The sequence below is a fragment of the Aedes albopictus genome, chromosome 2, assembly GCF_035046485.1.
Source record: "Aedes albopictus strain Foshan chromosome 2, AalbF5, whole genome shotgun sequence".
NCBI classification, from domain to species: domain Eukaryota; kingdom Metazoa; phylum Arthropoda; class Insecta; order Diptera; family Culicidae; genus Aedes; species Aedes albopictus.
In genome coordinates, this window is record NC_085137.1 from 438036676 (window position 1) to 438052763 (window position 16088).

The 16088-nt window shown below is 36.9% G+C and overlaps 1 protein-coding gene across 4 annotated transcripts in view; it reads right to left on the reverse strand.

The window, feature by feature from the left end:
• Positions 1 to 10541: 10541 nt before the first annotated feature.
• LOC109416474 (protein FAM133A) overlaps positions 10542 to 16088 on the reverse strand; it is a 560257-nt gene continuing 554710 nt past the window's right edge. For 3 of the 4 annotated variants that reach the window (XM_062853727.1, XM_062853726.1, XM_062853729.1), the window contains exons 6-7: positions 13268 to 13359; positions 10542 to 12779 (exon numbers count right to left, since the gene is read on the reverse strand). In XM_062853727.1, coding sequence (XP_062709711.1) covers positions 13289 to 13359 — 71 coding nt within the window. In that variant the 3' untranslated portion in view covers positions 10542 to 12779; positions 13268 to 13288. The remainder of the gene's footprint in view (positions 12780 to 13267; positions 13360 to 16088) is intronic. The other variant, XM_062853728.1, reaches the window with a different exon arrangement.

The window sequence follows — 16088 nt, forward strand, 5'->3', positions numbered from 1 at the left end:
AGAAATTCCCCAAAGAACAGTGGCAAATAAAAAAAAATCCTGGTATTCCTTCAAACAATTTTTGTGTTTTTTTTAGGAAATTGTTTGTGAACTTCCTTAGATTTTCGGAAATTCCTTAGATAATTCGTTAGATAATTCGTTGAGATTTTCTTCGGCCGTTCCATTGTAAATGCTTGTTTTTTTTTAATTCGCAAGAGTGTATCTCATAAAATCTCAAAAGTAACAATAGACGGAAATCCGTAAGGAATTATCAAATGAAATTTCCACAGGAATTACAAAAGAAATTTTTTGAGAAATGAATGGAGGAATTTTTTAAAATTGCCGTCTCAATTTACGAATTGACTTAGGAATTTCGAAAGGAACTATTGAAAGAATTACACAAATCAAGTATATTAGCAAAGGGACTGCCAGTGAATCTTCCAAATAAATTGCTGAAGGGAATATCGTAGGGTTTTCCTGATAAATTTCTAGAGCTATTGCCCAAAGAACTTCGAAAAGTTATGTCGTAGATATATTGAAAAATTAAAAACCTAAATCAATTTCGAATATTCTTGCCCAGAAATTTTCGAATGAGTTACTGAACCAAATTTCAAACGAACTGCCGATATAGTTTCAAAAAAAAAACCCAATTTAATCCACCTATGGTGAACAGAACCCTTCTTACACTTATTAAAACTATTGTTGTATTATTTGTATTTAACATATTTATTTTGTGTGATGGACCAAAAGTTCTAGAAAATATTGTGGATTTGGCATCTAGTGAATTGGTTTCCAAAATAGCATCATGGACCAAACTACCAGAAATGCCAGACACCTTCTAGAATTTTGTGTAAAATTTAAAAAAAAAATAGCTTACATATTCTGGAATATTGTATCTTTTGTTAACTGCCAAAAGATCTTGAATCGATTAACAAATGGATAAGAAAATCAGCGAGATATACTTTGTCTAATATCTCTTAATCAGTCGATTAAATTAGCTCCGAAGTACTTGGTATTCATGGTTATGGTGAAAAAAGGACAAAAATGATACATCTACTAAGTTAATCAGTTTTGGCATTAGCTAGTTATTTTCGCTGTCCGGTTCTTGCATTTTTTCCCACAATGTATAAATTCAAAGATTTCATTTAACATATTGTTAGTTTTCATAAAATTCCTGTGTATTTGTAATTTGTTATTTATAATTTTATTGAAAACAACAATACAAACAGCATTATTTATTGAAAATTAATTTCCCATAGACTGGTCAAAAACTAATGTAAATGTAATGTAAATAGATTAATAAAAAAGAATTTATTGAAATACTCTTCGTAAGATATCTCAGTAATCAAATGTCGAATCGAAATAAAATTTCAGGGCCTTTAACAAGGATATTGTAGCTTTCATTTGGTGCTTAGAGAACCCAAATCGGTTGACAGACGGCTGAGATATTTATTATGGTACCCTTGGTCAAAAATCTCTCAAAAAGTTAACCTGTATTACTCCCAAGTACTCTTTACAAGATATCTCGGTAACCAAATGTCCAATCCGATTGAAATTGTATAGGGTTCTTCTAGAATGTTGTAGCTTTCATTTGGTGCCAGGAGAACCGAAATCGATTGACAAACGGCCGAAATATTTATTATGATACACTTGGTCAAAAATCTTGAAAAGTTTAGATGTATGACTCATAAGTACTCTTCGAGAGATATCTGGGTAACCAAACGTCCAATCGAAAAAAAATTCAATAGCGTTCTACTAGGATGTAATAGCTTTCATTTGCTTCCAAGAGAACTCAAATCGGTTGACAGACGGCTGAGAAACGTGCGTGACTTTTTTTTGGAACGCACATACACACACACACATACACACTAGACCGGGTCAACATGGTCATTTTTTCGGAACAAAGTTTTTTCGACGCCTTTTATGGTCCCAAACAACTGTGCAAAATTTGGGCGCGATTGGTTGCGTCCCCGCATTCCGCATTGCGTTTGAAATTTGTATGGAGTTTAATATGGGAAAACACACTTTTTTGCATATTCCTCGTTAGATGCTCGTATTTGTGTGGAACTATATAACTCACGATGTTAAAGTATAGCCCAGGAGATGCTGATAAACTTTGCCGAAGAGAGTAAGATGCTAGAATGACTTTGAAAAAAGTTATTAATGTTCAAAGTTTGATATCTCCGCACAACTAATGAAAACCATTTATTCTGCCAACACTGTTGGTGCTTAAAAGGATCAACTCATCCTTGCTTAATAGTCTGTCATTTCGTGGAACCCCAACTCTCGTTTCATCAACAAACAACGGCTAAGATAATGGTTTTTAGTTGAATTTCCACTCAATCTTTTATTTTTTGATCATAAAATTCTTGTCGTTCTAGGATCTGCTTTTGGGGAATGGTTTAAAAACTATTATAGATGTGTACCATAGAAACCATCCATCTTGAACCGGTAGCCACTTTATGAACAACTCATCTGAACCAGGCATGCTGCGTATTCAATGGACATGGATAGTTCCCGGGATTATTCCAGATATGAAGAAGAATATTTCTGAAGGCCGGCTTGTGGCGCATCTTATTTCTTGGTGTTGCAAACCAAGAGCAATAATAAACGTTTTGAAAATGTTGACCACAGCGGCAACTAAAAAAATGTTTTCTTGTTATCCCCAAAGATGGTAGTACGTAAAAGTTTCCAAGTAAGAGGCTGTCCATAAACGACTTGTTTTAGCCATATCAGACCCTCCTTCTCCTTCGGAAACTTTTATTTAAACAACATTTTTACATTTTTGGACCGTAGACTTTAGCCGACAACATATCCCACCATGACTTTATACGTACTTTATTCAAATTTCGAAGAAATTCTGAAATGATCTATTCTAGCATTCCTGGCAGAATATTGCTATTGAACAAAGACTTTAGAGTGGAGGGTAATTACCAAACTGGGTCTATTTTATTTGAAGGAATAAAAACTAGGCCATGGCAGGCTCCTCAATTATTTGGGTTCAAATGATCGGTTCAAACACATTCCTAACCGTTATAACGCTGTTTGTATTATTGGTCAGTTCCACTTTTGCATGAACTGTAACACCATATATGACACCCATTCACCTCTCCAACTATAATGTGCGTATGGTAGATCTGCGATTTAGAAAGAAAGTGGTTCCAAAAAAGACAGAATATACTTGTTTATTAGTTTCACTTGCCTATCTGTTGGTTTACCCACATTAAATCCTACTAAAATAATAATTGAATTACAAATTATTGATTCTGAAATACGTATTCGCAAACTGCTTTCTTCCTTGCGTAAATCCAGAGCATCCTGAAGTCGTCAAAAAGTCCCAACATACATATCTTGCATTATACTTGCTCAGAAACGTCCCTGGACTGGTGGTTTTCTAAAATAGAGGCCTTCGGTTTCAGAAAAAATGTTACTACGGCGCTGAACTTCAACTGCTCCAGAAAAAAATCTCCAAAGGCAGATTCTAAAATGATATGAATTTTGTGATAGAAAAACTAATTGAAGAATGAGTGGAAAATCAACTGAAAACCATAAGTTTGAATGATGTTTGTTGATAAAGTTGAGGTTTGCGTTCCACGAAATGACAGAATATAATGCATGGATGAATTGATCATTTCAAGCACCAACAACAGTGTTGGCAGAAAAAATGGTTTTCAGTGGTTGAGCGAAGATATCAAACTTTGAACATTAATAACTTTTTTCAGAGTCATTCTAGCATGTTACTCTCTTCGGCAAAGTTTATCAGCATCTCTTGGGCTATACTTTAACATCGTGAGTTTCATATTTGCTGACAAATCCGATCCTCTCACGAGGAAAATGCAAAAAAGTGTGTTTTCCCATATTGAACTCCATACAAATTTCAAACGCAATGCGGAATGCGGGGACGCAACCAATCGCGCCCAAATTTTACACAGTTGTTTATGACCATTATAGGCATCGAAAAAGCTTTGTTCCGCGCTGATGTGATTAAATATGAATTTTCCCATACAACGTTGACCCACTCTAATACACACACACACACACATACACACACACATACACACACACACACGCACATACAGACATTTGCTCAATTCGTCGAGCTGAGTTGATTGGTATATGTGACTCGGCCCTGCGGCCCTCGGATCGAAAGTCGGTTTTCCAAGCGGTATTTATACCCTTCTTATGGGTGTAAGAAGGGTAATATGGGTGTAAGAAGGGTAAAAAACAACGAGAAGTTGTAAATGTAATTTCCAAAGAAATTTCTGTAGAAAAAATATTTTGGAGAAGTTCGCAAAGCCATTTCTGAAGCATTGCCGAGAACTTATCAAAGAAGTTTCCAAAGGAATTGCCTAACAATTTCTCAAAAGATTTGCCGTAGGAATTTTAAATGAAACTTGTAACAAAGTTCCTAAAAAAATCTCGATAGTTTTTACCAAAGGAATTGCGTACACAATAGCTGAGACAGTTGCCAAAGAATTTCTCTAAAAAAATGAAGGATGTCGAAGGAGTTTCCAAATAAATTTTCAAAGATATTCCCTAACGAAAGGGCCTTTTCATTTGACGTCTTAAATCAGCTGATTTCTCGGGCCTTTGACAGTTCTCCAATGAAAATGACAGTTTAGCGTTTGCGCCTTTGTTCAGCAGTTGTAAACAGTGGCATACACATACCTGTCAGCTGAAAAGGCCTATTGCTGCACGGATTTCCAAAGCAATTACTGAAATAGATCCAAAAGAAATTTCCAAAGGAAAATTCTAATAAAAAAATGTAAGAGTTCTTTCAGGAATTATCAATAAAATTCGTCCAAGAAATTTTATTGGAATTTTTTTATGAATTCTTTAAGCATTCTTCCGAGGATTCCAGCTATTGATACCATCAAAGATTTACTTAGCGATAACACCAATTTTCTTCACGAAGCTTCTAGGATTTTTTTTCTAAGGATTTCGTCAAGCATTTGTTCCAAATGAGGAACTCCAAGAACTCTTTCTTAGATATCTTTTACGATTCATCTAGGAATAACTTCAAGGACTTTTTTTTACAAATTCCTCCAAGATTTGTTTCGAAAGTTGCTACAGCGTTTCTGAAGGAATTTATGTATTCCCAAGAATTCCCAAGAATTCTATAAAGAGTTTCTTAAATATTTCAACAAACGATTGCTTTGCGGCTACCCCACATGATCCCTTGAGCAAATTTCCAAGAGAAATTCCTTAGGAATTCTTTTATGATTTGTTTTTAAGAATATCTGCATGAATTCTATTTGCAATGCCATAAATGGTTTTTCTTGTAGTCTTTTCAAGGATTTCTTACGAAGCATTGTTCAAGCATTTCAAAGATTTCTTCAGAAGTTCTTCCAATAATTGCTGTATGAAATCGACCAAAGATTCCTTAGGCATTTTTTTCTATTGCCCTTTCACGATTCAATCATGAATCATTCAAGAAGTTCCAGAGAAGACTTCTTTTTCTCCAAGGATTTTTTCAAGCTACGTTACAAAGATTCCTTCAGGGATATCTCAACGTTTTCCTTCAGATAATCCTGCAAGGGTGAGCACATTCATCTCCAAAGGATTCCAAAATTCCTCCAGGATTTTTTCCAAGAATTTCTTCAGTTATTCCTAAAAAAAACTTCTGCTAAGAATTTCTCCAAGAATCCGTCCAGAAATTCCTCCAGAAATTCTTTCAGGAATTCCGCAGGAACTCTGTTAAGAATTTCTCCAAAACCTGTCCCAATGCTTCTGTCAAAAATTCCTCCAAGAATCCCTCCAGGAATTCGGGCAGGGATTCCTTTATAAATTACTCTAGGAATACTTTTAGGGATTTTTCAATAAATACCTTCAGGAATTCTTCCAAAAAATCCTTGTGAAATTCCACCAGAAATGCCTACAGGAAATTCCCCAGGGATTGCATTAGGAAATCATCCAAGAACTCCTCCAGGAATTCCTCCATCAATCCAGAATTCCTGTCAGGATTCCCTTCCATGAATTACTTCAGGAATACTTTCAAGACTTCTTTTAAGAATTCCACCAAGATTTTCTCTAGGAATTTCTTCAGGAATTCCTTGAAATATTCTTTTTGGAATTCCTTCAAGAATTCCTACAAGAATTCTACCAGGAATCTGTCCAAGAATTTCTTGAAGAAATGTCTGTATAAATCCTGCAGGAATTCATGGAGTACTTTGTGGAAGAATTCATGTAGTGTGAAGGAATTTTAAAAGAACATCCTGGGGGAATCCTTAGAGGAATTCCTGAAGGATTTACTTGAAGAAGTCCTGAAGGAACTCTTGGAGGAATTTTCGAAGTTATTTTTTGTTTGTAGTTTTATTTCCTGGAGTATTTCCAGGAAATTTCCTGGAATATTCCTTGTAGGAATTCCTGGAGTACTTCCTGGAATAAATCTCGGAGGAAATCCTGGAGGAATTCCTGGAGAAAGCTTTGGCATGTTTTCTGGAGGAATTCCCGGAATATTTCTTGTAGGAATTCCTGGAGTATTTCCCGGATTAATTCCATTAATTCGTATTTTTGGAGAAATTATTGGAGAAGTTCCTGATGGGATTCTTGGAGGAATTCTGGGAAGCTCGGAGCAGTTCCTGGCGAATTACCTGAAAGAATTCTCGGAGGAACCCCTGGGGTTGAAAAAAAATCCTTGGATATATTCTTGGTGAAATACCTGAAGGGATTCTTGGCAGTAGTCTTAAAGGATTTTTCAGAGGAATTCCTGGAAGGATTCTTAAAATAATTCTAGGCAGATGTCTTGGAGGAAGTCCTGGATGAATTCTTGAAGGACTTCCTGGTGGAGTTCCAAGAAGAATTTATTAAGGAATACCTGAAAGAGTTCCTGGAGGAATTTCTGGAGTAATTCCCGAAAGAGTTTCTTGAGGAATTTCGGAAGTATTTTTTGGCGTTATTCCTCAACAGTTTTCGTAGGTATTTCTGAAGAAATCCCCGAAGTGATTCTCCGACGAATTCTTAGAGCTATGTCAGGAGTTTTTTTTTTTGGGAATTACTAAAGGTTTTCTGAAGGAGCCTAGGGGTGTTCATGGAATAATTTGTGGAGGAATTTTCGAAAAACTTTCCAGAAAAAATTCCTGGAAGAATTCTACGAAGAATTCCTGAAGAAGTTCCTGGAGGATTTCCTGAAGTAATTTGTGTTGAAATTCCTTGAAAAATTTATTCACGAATTCCTGGAGGAATTTATGGAGAAATGCCTGAAAGTAATCTCGGATGAACCCCTGGAGTAATTTTTGGAAGAATTTTTGCACGATTTCCCGTAGGTTTCGGGAGAAATTCTTTGAGGATTTGCTAGAGAAATTTTTGGAGATCTTCTTGGAAAAAATCATAGAGGAATTCTTGGAGGAACTCCTGGAGAAACTCTTGGAGGAATGTTTGGAGAATTTCTAAGCAGAAGTCTATGAGGAATTCCTAGAGAAATTGTTGGAGGAATACCTAGAGGGATTCTTTGAGGAATTCTTGGCAGAATTTTTAGAGTGATATCTGGAGAAATTCTTGAAGAAATTCCTGCTGAAATTCTTGAAGGAATTTTTGGAGAAATTCCTGGAGAGATTCTTGTAGGAGTTTCTGGTAGAATACGTGGAGGAACTCCTGGATGAATTTTCGAGGAATTTCTTGAAAAATTCCTGGAAGAATTCTTCCAGGATATTTGAGGAATTCTTGGCGAAAGTCTTGGAAGAATTCCAGAAGGATTTTTTGGAGGAACTACACCGATAAAGTAAAGAAACTCAGTAAAGCTTGTGGAGCTTGAAGGTCTTTATTCCAGAATGATTTGAATGACCTAGATCACCAAGTGAATGTTGCTTAGTCATCAGAATTGCACTCAGAGGCTCTAAGAGTAGCACATATTATGTTACAAAAATAAAAGAAAATTAATTATTACAAAGTATTAACACGTCACGACATATAGAACCTTATGAATGCACAAACAAGAAACATCAGAAATTTACACAGCACAACATAGAACATATATTTGCCCTGTTATCCAGATGGAGAATTTCTTCCGATCACAGGATGTCGAGGTTTCATTTATTGGTTTGGGTCCATCAATCATCCTGGAATTGTATTTTAGTTGGCAGTTTGCCATTTAGTTCACAGTAGTTGTTGCTGTGTTCATAGCTCGTTTTTGTCTAGGAAAACTAATCCTAATCGGGCATCCCGTTTCGGGTTTCGACAGTTGAGCTAAATAACTTGAAGTCCGTGGCAGGGAAAGGTTTTTGTCTCTAGTACTTGACCTCTGCCCGAAATGGCCTGAAAGTTGGCAATCAATATTGGATTGCATTTCATGTGCCTCTATTTTTCCAGAACCCTATAAATGTGTATTAAAACTCGGGGAATATTTAAGCCTGAAACACATAGCGTCCGTTCCGTCGAGGTTTGCGTTTTTTTGTCAGTTTTCCCATGGGAAATGTGTCAAACTACTGTCACGCACACGCAAACGTATGCATTGTGTGGGGCACTTTACAAGTTGAAATAAAACATATAACACAAAGAACGCACGAGTATAGAATTTATAACACATTCAACAATTATTCTGTTAATTGTAACAAATATTTATACCCGTAACAATTATATTCCACGAGCATTCGCTACAATAAATATATCATAAGATTTACGAATATTACAACCTATCCTTCGAAATACATTGGGTCTATTTGAATACCAATGGACACCCAAATAGCAACACATAGAGATACTCGAAATATTATGAGGTGCAACAGACACAATCGTGAAAGAAGTATGCCGATAGAGTGAACAGAAATAAAAGTATAGCCTGTTAACCTTGAAGGTCCTAATTGCAAAATAGTTTGGAAAGCCTGGAGAAAAGCATTATAGTTGTGCACTGAGGCTCCATCAGCAGTATAGACTACATCCCACGAATATTGTTTACAATTGAAGCATGATACAGTATGTAGATATTGTAACCCACACTTCAAAGTGTTTTGAAGGCCATTTGTATTTCACGGAATGTCCAACTACCACAATATCGAGTTGCTCGTAGCATTGCGAAGTCTAATGGACTTAACGTGGTTAAATGTCATGTACATAGTGAACACAAATGATGGTAGATGTTGTAGATCTTAAGAAAATAAATTCCAGAGTAATTTGGATGACCTACAGTATCGGACAATAAAAATGCACCAAAGCCGTTTTCCCATACAAAATAGTCAACTTTAGATTGCCATGTCTCAGTTATTTCGCAATCGATTGTTTTCATTTTTCTGCGACGAACTACAAAACATTTCAATTCTCAAAAACTATTGAAAAAGTTTAGTGATAACTATTGATACAAAAGTTCCAGATAGGTTGAATTTTGACAATAAAAATGCACCAAGTCAAAAAGTTTCATAGCAAAAAATGGTTACGTCATATCATTTTGGTGTCTTCGACAAATATGTTTCTTGTGTGATGACGAATACATTTGCTGAAGAGACGAACTTGATATGACTTCAGTATTTTTTGCTATACAACTTTTTGTCTTGGTGCATTTTTATTGTCAAAATTCAACCTATCTGTAACTTTTGTATCAATAGTTATCGCCGATTTTTTTCAATAGTTTTTGAGAATTGAAATGTTTTGTAGTTCGTCACAGAAAAATGAAAACCATCGGTTGAGAAGTAGCTGAGATATGGCAATCTAAAGTTGACTATTTTGTATGGGAAAACGGCTTTGGTGCATTTTTATTGTCCGATACTGTAGATCACCCAATTCATGCACCCTGAATTTTCTAGAAGTGCTTTGAGGCTTTCTGAGTACCGTAGACTATGTTCTGTGAGGATTCATCGTGTATACAATTTGGCATAGGATATTGTATTTGTGACACAAACTTCGGAGTACTTTGGAGGCCTTAGAATAGCTCTAGGATCATAACTTCAACAGACTATGATGGGTAGTTATATATTGCATGTCAAGGATCAGTGATAATTATTGATGATTAGCAAAAAGATGAAAAGAAAAGAATATATGAAAAATACAAAAAAGCCACGTATTTTCGGCTACCAGCAAAAGGGGGGCCATGCATTTCTTAGCACAACTATTCCCCTTGACTATAAAAAAAAATCCAGGGTAAAATGTTTAAAAACTAAAAAGATATTGCATTTCTGCCAAAAGTAGATCGTCCCGGGTGTTTACGGGTTAAACTAAATTTACCAATTTTTGGTGTATTTTATAAAAAAAAACCGTTGATTTTGCCATAATAACGAATGATGATGATAGATAAAATGAATGGTAAAAATGTCCGGTAGCTGTAACATTTTTTTCAGTTACACCAACAAATTTAACTGCAGTTAACATTACCTACCTTGAACCTTGAAACCTTGATGGTACCAAATCGAATTTCAGGGCGTTTCATCCTTGGATTCACTTTAGTTTGGTTATTCAGATTCAATTTTTCGTTTCAATGACAATAGGTCCTATAGGACTATAGTCCATATGAGCCAACGTTCAGGTGTTCATCATAGTGCTACTTCCACCATTCAATCATGTATCCCCGAGAACTGTCATATCTTCACCCTTGTCCATTTCGGAGTTGTCATCAAAAAAGAACAACAGAAGCACACTACCAATTACAACATATCACAAAAGAATATGTTTTATTAAGAAATTTGATATTTTAAATCTACAGTTATTGTATATACTTTTTTTAATGAGCTGTATCGAAGAACCCAAAAAATATCAACTTACTCGGAAAACGCAATACATATGTTTCTCTCTGTGGGGGTTATTCTCGCCAGCACCGTGTGGGAATCTACGAAGAGACCTTCGAGTTCCTGAAGCGCGTTGCTTTCACCCATATTTTGATTCATTAGCGACTCCCCAGCAATCGTGGATTCATTCTTGTTTGTAGAGGTACGCTTGAAAACCAGAACCAGTTTTTTTGTTTGTGTTGGCCTATTTGTTTGTGTGCGATCGCGAAAACAAAACGAACAATATTGGATTATTCGAACAAACGAATCTGCGCAGCTTGAAACCGAACCGAATGTACACATACAGATATAGAGAGCTAACTGACGACGACGACGAAGGCGCCCACACGTTCGACTTCGGGACTTCTCTTTTAGACAGTGTTTGATTTTGTTTTATCGTGTTGCTTTACAGTTGGCTTTTGCTATGCTCCTATTGCGTAATATGAGACAATTTTTACAGTAATAGTAATCACTAGGAGTATGTGTATATGTTTTTTTTCTTCATCCTCTGCTTCCTTCCTTCTGCTCCTGTTTGATCCTAATTTTTATAAATATTTATCTAGTTTTTTTTTGTTTCTGTTTGTATTTGACTTTCTCCCGATTTTTTCTTACTCTGAAACATGTACTTCGGCATTTTGTCTTATTTTTTGGATTAACTCCAAACGTGTCCACGTATTCTGATAAAGATTACACACCAAAAAGATTGCTAACTTTCCCATTTGGCTGTTTTTCTGGTTGCCAGATTTCCAGATCAATCAAATAAGCCAGTATTGCCAGTCTACTTGTTGTATTTTCTTTCGTTTTTTAAACTCTGCTTCTTTTTGAAAGTAATTTTTGAACGTTGAACATCAAACATACAATAGAGCGAGAGCTGCAAATGGGTGTCGGAATTAAGTTGATGGATAACAGTTGTCAAACTACAGAACAGTGGGTGCGGAATTTTCGATCATCTAGGGAAGTGGGATAGTAACAAAACTTTGTGTTTTCAGTCTGTAAAACAGATCTGTGGGAATGGTGACAATATCGGTAATAACGGTATAATTCCGAGCTGTATATCAAGTTACGGAGGACATCAGGGTCATACACATTACTTGTGATGATAAAAAAATGGAAAATTTATCTATAACTTGGCTCTAGTGCGAATTGCTGTGTTCTTCTTTTCATCTACTCTATAATTAGGTAATGGAATCAATTCATTAAGTGGTTACGGGTTGCCGAATCGCTTTTTTCTTGGCTGCCTCTAGATGGAACAAATTGGCAAACAGGTTTGGCTTCTAGAATGGGGAAGAGAACTTTCGTCTTTCAGCTTTTCGTTATCATTACTAGAATTTAGTAGCCTTTTCGTTGATTTCTTTTTGCCAGTTTCCTTTCCCGCGTTTGTTTGTTTGCTTCATCCTCCAGCAACGGGTACATTTAGACATCTCCTGTTCGCTTTGTAACTGCTTTAGGAAGTTTGTTCTGGGTTTCTTGATACTTATGCTCTTGATTTAATATCTATAATTAATTTTATTTAACACGTAAGTTTATTTTCGACTTCCTTCTTCCTCGTGTCCATTACATTTGTGGCTCAACTTAATCAACTGGTTTAAGTTTACTTACTTTACAAATGTCAATTGAAACGAATATATGAATGTGTTTTTCTCCTTAGTTGGCATTTTACGGTTGTATGAGTTTGTGTTAAACATGCATTCCTTAATTTGGATGTCTGTGCGTGTGTATGGTTAGGTGTCCGTTTGTATGTATGTGTCCAAGTGTATTCGCTGTTTTAGGTGTAACTTGTATAGAATTCACAGTTAAAATTTGATTCTGCTAAACTTCAATATTGATCGGCTATCGTGTGATAAATTAGTTTCTTCTGATCGCATTCTGTGGTTTTTGTGTACTTAAACATCGACGACGATCAGTGTTTTGGCAATTGTCGGATGAAACTCTGTCAATCATAGCCGCTTCTTGCGTTGGCTCACTGTAGTGGATTAGCGCTAAATTTTTCCATGTTGATTTCTCTCAGTGTGGAAGTTGAACGATGATCATGTGGATTTATCTTGTATGATGGTGATGATGACTTAAGCAAAATAAACGCTGACGCCATTTACTGACGATTCTTGCGTACACCTGTGGAGATGGAATGAACAAATTATTAGAATTTGTCACAATCCTTAAACAAAGGTTAATATGTGCTGTGAAAACAAATATTGTGGCTGGTTTAATATTTACTACCAAACATTCTTCTTAGGTACTCACTCTTACAATAGTGCACACTATGGTGTATCACTCTTTTTCTCTCAGTGTTTGTGCAATAATATTGATACAGACGTAACACTTGAAACATTTTAAATATAATATTTAATCATATTATCCTTTTATTAAGTAAACATACTCCACGATCACCAAAACTGTATGTGTTTGTGAAACAATCATCAAAAATATATTCAAAATGGCCATGGAAATCTCACCCGTGTTACGTCTGTTAATGGTCTGTGGTATTGGCAAGACCTCTTTGAAGACCGCTTCCGAATGTTGGACCAACAATTGGAATGTTCTGTCGCCAAAGAGTCAAGCCAAAACCTTTGTGTTAGTTTTCGAACACCCTTTGTACCTACAACCATAACTGTCATCGGTGTCTATCGGGGCTTTTCTATCGAGGTTTTGTGCTTATTGTACAGCTTCACAAATTTTCGCTTCCATTTACGCGCTGTAAACGAGTATGCACAGATGTAGTATGAAATGTGGGCATAAAATCCTAAGGGGAATTCTAACAACTGTCTTTAAACGTGTGGTTTTAACTTATTTGATATCAGTTGCAATTGAACCACCAATTATTTCATTCATCATGTTGAATAAGACTAATATTATAGCATAAATATTAAGAACTAGGATTTTTGTTGGCTTCGTTGGTTCAACGTTATCGTCATGAGTTCGAATCCCTAAAAAATAAGATTTTCGTTGAAAACTTATACCTTTATTTGACAAAAAGCGACTTTTTATTACCAGTGTTCAAGTAACTTTGGGTTCAGTTTTTGTTGTGGAAAAACTAAAAAAAACTTTATGTTTAAATTTATGAATAAGAGCTTAAATGTAGTACAGCTTTGAAGTTTCTGTAGAACTTCAAACTTTGAGGCCTCCAGTTAGCCTAGTGGTTAAAGCTTTGGATCGCCATTCCGGAGACGGCGGGTTTGTTTCCCGTTCCGGTCGGGAAAATATTTTCGACTCCCTGGGCATAGTGTATCATCGTACTTGCCTCACAATATACAAGTTCATGCAATGGAAGACAAAAAAAGTCCTTCAATTAAAAACTGTGGAAATGCTCAAAGAACACTAAGTTGAAGCGAGGCAGGCCAAGTTCCAGTGAGAACGTAAAGCCATAAAGAATAAAAGGAAGAAGCCAAACGGCATTCGGTCAAATGGCCGGACACAGTTACCAGAGAAAACATTTGGATGCAAAAATGTGTGCGTGCGTAAAGGAGCTTTAACTTCAGTTAAGTTTTGCGAAATAAGAAGCCATTTCGTCATAAGCGCTGAAAAACAGTTTCATCTGATGGATATTTTATTTAGTTACATTTTCACCATTTTGGCTTGTTTGCAGGAATTTCGATGAATATGTCCATTCCACAATTAATTATTCCTTCTATTGGTGCGATAGAAATAAGAGTGCATGTGATGTTAAGGACAGACTTCTGGAGCAACATTTGAAAAGGGCCTTTGTGTCTTTTTTTTTAAAACGCTTCGTAGGGCCTAACAGCAGCCCGCCCACGCAAACGAACACCGTTATCCGTAATATTGATGTTTGCTCTATCTGATAACGGTCTTAGTTTCGGCTTTTCGGGCCCGTATGAAGTTGATCACCAATATTAACTTCTTTTCCCGATCAGCCTAGATAGCTGTGTAGTGTCGGTAGCGGTTAGTTCAACTGGCTAAGAATAGCACTACGGACCGCCTGTTCCGGTGGTAGGAATTCACTAATCAGGTGACCCCTAATTCATGGTGTTATGCGGCTTTACGCTTACCGTGCCTAGGAATGAATGGTTAGGGGGGTCTTATAAAAACCTAATCGCAAACGGAGCCTGTGGAGTACCAGGGCACCCTCCACAGTGTTTGCCCTTACTGTGCTAACCGGAGCAACAGCGCGGTGGACCTTGTGTTTCTCCGAGACAATCAGCTGCCCTTCTTCAATCTCATACATGAAGCTGAATAAGGGCGGGATTATGAAGATGTTGTTAATTAGTTTAGATTTTCACCTATATGGTTTCGCATTATGCGTTTTACACAGTGTATTCTGTGCATCCTCGCCTTTGGCGCACTCAAATCGATACCGATCTGGCTTTATTGTTGCTGTTCTTTTTTGTGCTGTGATTTTTAAGAGCTTAATCTTGCCTAGTTTGGGTAGTGGCTACGGTTAGGATAGCTCAGATCAATCTTCAGCACAAAAGAACAGCAACGATCAATCTTTGTAGACTTATGCAAAATGGTACAGCCCAAGTGGCGTTAGTCCAAGAACCTTACTTTCGTAAGGGGAATTTCTATCTAGGAAACTTGTGAATCCGGTGTTTGCTACTTTCAGTAAAATTGAAATGGCAAACTCACGTGTCATGCCTCGAGCATGTGTGCTTGTCAACAACGCAATCGTTGCTACACTCATCTCTGAGCTAACTACTAGAGATGTATGTGCTATCACAATCGATGTATCTGTTGGAAACCTCAACAGGAAATACGTTTATTGTTCGGTTTATTTACCGCATGATGAACCATCCCCTACGGATGCTTTCAAGCAAGTCATTGCATACTGCACTTCAAAAGGCCTTCCGCTAATTGTTGGTAGTGATGCTAATGCTCACCATATAATCTGGGGCAGCTCAGACATCAATTTGAGAGCCTCCAGTTTGATGGAATACTTAAGTAGTACAGATCTTGGATTACTTAACATAGGCAACCGCCCAACCTTCATGGTATCTGGTAGAGAGGAAGTGTTAGACATAACGCTTTGCTCTAGCAGAATTAGTCATGAGCTGACCAATTGGCATGTGTCAGATGAAGAATCTTTATCTCACCATCGTTACATCTTGTTTGAACATGTGAATGTTACTTCGCAAACTTTGCGTTTCAGGAATCCCCGGTCAACCAACTGGGATCTCTTTACCGATTTGGTTGCAGCCAAATTTCATGGATACTCACCATCAATTGACACTCCAAGTGATTTAGATGATGCCGTTGATACTACAACGGCCTTCATCATGGAAGCTTTTGAAGAAGCCTGCCCTCTGCGGTCTGTGAAGACCACAAGAGGAACCCCTTGGTGGAACTCCGACCTGGCGAAGCTCAGGAAACAATGTAGAAAGAGTTGGAACAGACGACGTTCGGCTGGATCGGAGGCTTTCAGGTCGGCTCGCAAGGCCTACCAGAAAGCTCTTCGGTCTGCTGAACGAT